Source organism: Populus trichocarpa, chromosome 1, assembly GCF_000002775.5.
Source record: "Populus trichocarpa isolate Nisqually-1 chromosome 1, P.trichocarpa_v4.1, whole genome shotgun sequence".
In the NCBI taxonomy this organism is placed as follows: Eukaryota; Viridiplantae; Streptophyta; class Magnoliopsida; order Malpighiales; family Salicaceae; genus Populus; species Populus trichocarpa.
Window position 1 is genome coordinate 33764005 of NC_037285.2, and position 4491 is coordinate 33768495.

General features: G+C 32.9%; 1 protein-coding gene across 1 annotated transcript; it reads left to right on the forward strand.

Annotated features, from left to right (window-relative positions):
* Nucleotides 1-1093: 1093 nt before the first annotated feature.
* Nucleotides 1094-1864, forward strand: LOC7456244 (uncharacterized). Its single transcript, XM_002300082.4, has one exon. The coding sequence runs from the start codon at nucleotides 1184-1186 to the stop codon at nucleotides 1553-1555; it is 372 nt and encodes a 123-aa protein (XP_002300118.1). The 5' UTR covers nucleotides 1094-1183; the 3' UTR covers nucleotides 1556-1864.
* Nucleotides 1865-4491: the final 2627 nt, after the last annotated feature.

Consider the following 4491-nt stretch of genomic DNA (forward strand, 5'->3'; position numbering starts at 1 on the left):
AATAAATTGGCACAATTTATAATAAAGAGAGGAGAGATCAGGTATAGAAAAACAAGGAAATAAAAAAAGAAAAAACAAGACCTTTGAGACACATCAAAACTCTAATAACAACACAGCCGGCATCGTTGGAAATATATTGACGAAACGAATCTAACGACACCAAGAATGATCATGAATAGTGACCAAAGTAAGCCATACAAGTCGTCCAAATATTTCGGATTCGTCTCGTCAAGATCTTTTCAACGATACCAATGGTGTTATTATCGGAGTTTTGGTGTGTCTTCAAAGTTTTTTTTTTATTTCTTTTTTCTCTCTCCTCTTTGTAATTTGTGAAGAGGCAAGAGAGATAAAAAAAAAAAAAAGGATCTTGAAGGCACACTGAAGCTCCGGTGATGATACCACTGGTACTGTTGGAAAGATCTCAACGATATGAATACTATGACATCAAGAAATGTCAGAAACAGTTTTGTTATCGAAGTTTCATTGTATCTCCGAGTTTTTTTTTCCTTGTTTTTCTCTCTCTCACCTCACATTTCCACTCTTTTTATTATAAATTATGTCAGTCTATTTTTAATTTTAAAAAGAGTCGCATATGACACTTACGACTCGCGAGTAGCAAATGTCATCTGCAACTCTCTAAATTATACTATTTTTTAAATATTTTTTTGTACTATGTTATTTTATCAATTTTTTTAAGTGTTAAAAGTATAAAAATACTATAAAAAGGAGGGGGGACAAATTATTCTCCTTTATGTAATGATCCACTATGCTGCCTAATTGATAAGGGCACTTGGTCTGTGTAGGGTAGACATTCGCTATCCCTATAAAATATATGATAGAACTCAAATTATGTGTTCATTGCTTCTGGAAGGCATAAAGATTAGTGAATTCCCATATCTTGGAAAGTGGTTTAACTGTTTAACCAATAACTGGAATAAGTACCTTACAGTCCTCTTAGATTTAAAGGAGATTATGCTTTCAAGATATTTAAGCCGAGGGACCACATCTGGACTTTTCATGTCTATCTGTAGCCCCCTCCACAACACACACACACACTCACAAAAGAGAAAAAAAACAAGAAGAAAAAAGGTAGCCAATCCCACTATTATATATATACACCCTCTGTTCCACTGAAATAATCACACAATTTGTATCTAGTGCTTAACCTGATCTTCAAGCAAACATGGAGTCCAACCGCAAGCGCAAAGGGTTCACGAAGGGCAAGTTGATGCTTTTCTATCGTTCATCACCGAAGCCTTCCTCAAATGTACAGTACAGCAGCAAGGTTAAGCCAAGCCAGACATCTCCAACAACAGCTTCAGTGGGTTATGTTAACCATGATTATATGATTGCTCCACAAAAGCAGAAGGTCTCATTTATAGTGCCTGCTGCAGACAACCATCGTGACAAGTTAAGCCAGTTCGACAAGTTCTTCGGGGTTGTTGGTGATGTAAGTGTGGATACCAAGGCTACTAGTTACATCTCTTCTGTTCAAGAACGTTTCAAGCTTGAACGAATCAACTCGGAACGAAAGCAGCTGGAAGACAAGCTGTAGGGATTAATATGCATGGATGGTTAACTCTGCCCGCTGGTTAGCTAGTCGTGAATTAATAAAACCTTGATCGTATAGTTTCATTTGTGAAGAGAGGTACTGTACGTGTTGCATTTGTTTAAACTGAATCTTTAATTTTTAGGAATAGTGCATGTCTTAAGTCATCAAGGCTTCTCATGTATTACCAATGAAGTTGTGGCCAATCAGAAATTTAATTCATCCTTTCACTCTTTAGTACTCTATGCGTTTATTTAGTTTGTAACTGCAGGTGCTCTAAAATATTTACTTAATGGGTCAAGTTTTTTTTTATTATGATTGATGCATCAATATATTTTAAAATTTAGTTTTAGTCTAAGTTTATTTTTAAAAAAAGTGTGATAACTTAACATATATAGACTTGGGAGAATATTTGGCCTGGATGACATGGGTGTGACTTTCTTCCTGACACAATATTCTTGGATTCAGCTAAACATTAAACTCAAGTACATATGGTTCTATCGAGCTTCCAGACCCAACATCCTTTGATTCAGTTACGCGCTGAGCCTAAATAGACGTGTGTCTAGCAAGCTACCAGACCCATCGTCATTAGGTTCAGCTACGCGTTAAACCCAAATAGACAAGGGTCTAGCGAGTTGTTAGACCTAACATAATTGAGTTCAACTACACGCTGAGCCCAAGTATATATCGCTCTGGTGAGCTGTCAGACCCTACATCATTGGGTTCGGCTACGCGCTAAGCCCAAGTATATATAGGTCTAATGAGCTGCTAGACCCAACATTCTTGGGTTCAGTCCCGCACTAAGCTCAAATAGACGTGGGTCTGGTGAGCTATCAGACCTAACATTTTTTAATTCAGTTACACGTTGAGCCCAAGTACATATAAGTTTGGAGAATGTTCTTGGATTCTGCTACATGCTGAGCCTAAACAGACGTGGGTCTGGCATGAAATGCTCACTTCAAGAATTTTTGTTTTTTGATTAAACTAAATTAATGGATTAAATATAAGCATGAGATGCTTACTTCATGATATTTTGCTTGATTTGCTTTATGGGTCGTTACTATAGCAGTGTGTGCAACCTCTTTTGTGATCATCATGCAGCCTTTCTTTGTGACATTAGAATCATATTGATGAGCTTTTTTTGGTGATGGAGCGGTATCCACGGTAGATCGACGGTGAATCTCTAACGAGCTTTTCTTTCTTCTCCTCCCGAGTACAATATTGCCATCTCATTTTTTATTGTTAATTATTGCTTTTTTTTCCTTTATTTATTGTCGATGTCCTTTTTTAATCATTTTATTAAATTAAACGATTTTATTGAACTCAATCAAATGAATGACTTATGTCACAGACTTTTCTTGTTTTCTTAAAATATATTGATGTTGCATAAATATTTTTTTTTATATTTGAAAAATTTTGACACAACCCACAATATTGTAGAACAAGCACCAATCTAGTAAAAAACTAAAAATAAAAAAAAAAGATAAAAGATAAAAAAAATAACATAATTCCTGAAATTTATCCAAAAAAGAAACTTCTCAACAAATTCATTTTTAATTATAAACTACAATAACAACAAGATTCCCACATCAACAAACACATCAGAAACCTAAACCATGCATTATCTACTTGTTTATCTAAGCTTTTTAAGTTATTCATAAATTATATCATGAGTAAATAAATAAAAGATGCTTTTATATGTTTACTTTGCTTTTTTCCCTCTTTGATGCGGTATGCTTGTTTGGATTTGTTGATTCAAAGGTTTTCGGACTTCGGATCATACTTTTTTGATCTTCGTCCTTGGTCTGCTAAGTTTTCTACTGCCTCATGTGAATAGATTTTCTTTATTTAAATTTCTTATTTAAAAAAAAAACAAAATCATTTGAATATTTGTAAAAATAATATTCTTATCCTATTCTTTTATTCGAGATACTTGCTATCATTTTTTAAATTATGTGTTATCGTGAATGTATTTGCTTCATGTATAGTAGTAGGTACTCCTAGGACGTTGGATCGGGTTCCCTTACGTTTTCCTCTTCTTCTCACTATCCATTTTTCTTGAATATCCAATAGGTTTAGGTAGTTTAACACAACAAAATTGAATATTCTTGTTTTCACTTGCATGCAATTTATTTTAGATAAGAATAGTCTTTTGACCTCCGTTATGCTGCAGACTAAATTATTTTTTTATAATATTATAAAAAAAATTAAAGATGTTAAAATGTTAAGAATTTGATGTATAATGGGTGAAACCTTTTTAAAATATTATGACGGTGACATATTGGATGATATATTTTTTTAAATATATATATTAAGATGTCGATAGACTAGATTGATTCGGGCCAACCATATTTAACCCGCTATTTAGGGCATGATCCTGTAATAACCCTATAGAACTCAAATCAAAACAAATTAGAAAACTCAATTTTAATTAACCAAATATTCAAGGTCTAAAATGAGAAACAAAAACGTCGATTAAAGAAAAGAATTAAAACAATAACTTGAGCAAACCTAGATTTGCGACTCGTGGTATGCCGCGACCCATACCGAATTGGTTCTAACATTAAAAAAAAAAAAGGATGCTCAATTCATTGATCTCATTGGATCAATTAAGTCGGGTTAATTTAATAATGTGATTAAAAAATTAGCAAAGAACAAAAAATAAAAAGACCTGAGTTAACCTGAATTATTTTTAAAATTAGTAAAAAATCCAATAGAAAGCCAAAAAAATGTTTACGGATCCCAATCTCCAAAAACTAAAATCTTAAAGGATGATATTGAAAAAACATGAACTTAAAAAAAAAACAAATGATTTTTTACCTAGCGCTACGTTGCGGGCCGAATATTTTTGTTTAACCTTTAAAAAAATGGAGAAGATGACATACTAGATAATATTTTTAAAAAAATATTTAACAATCAATTTAAATTAATTTAATTAAAAA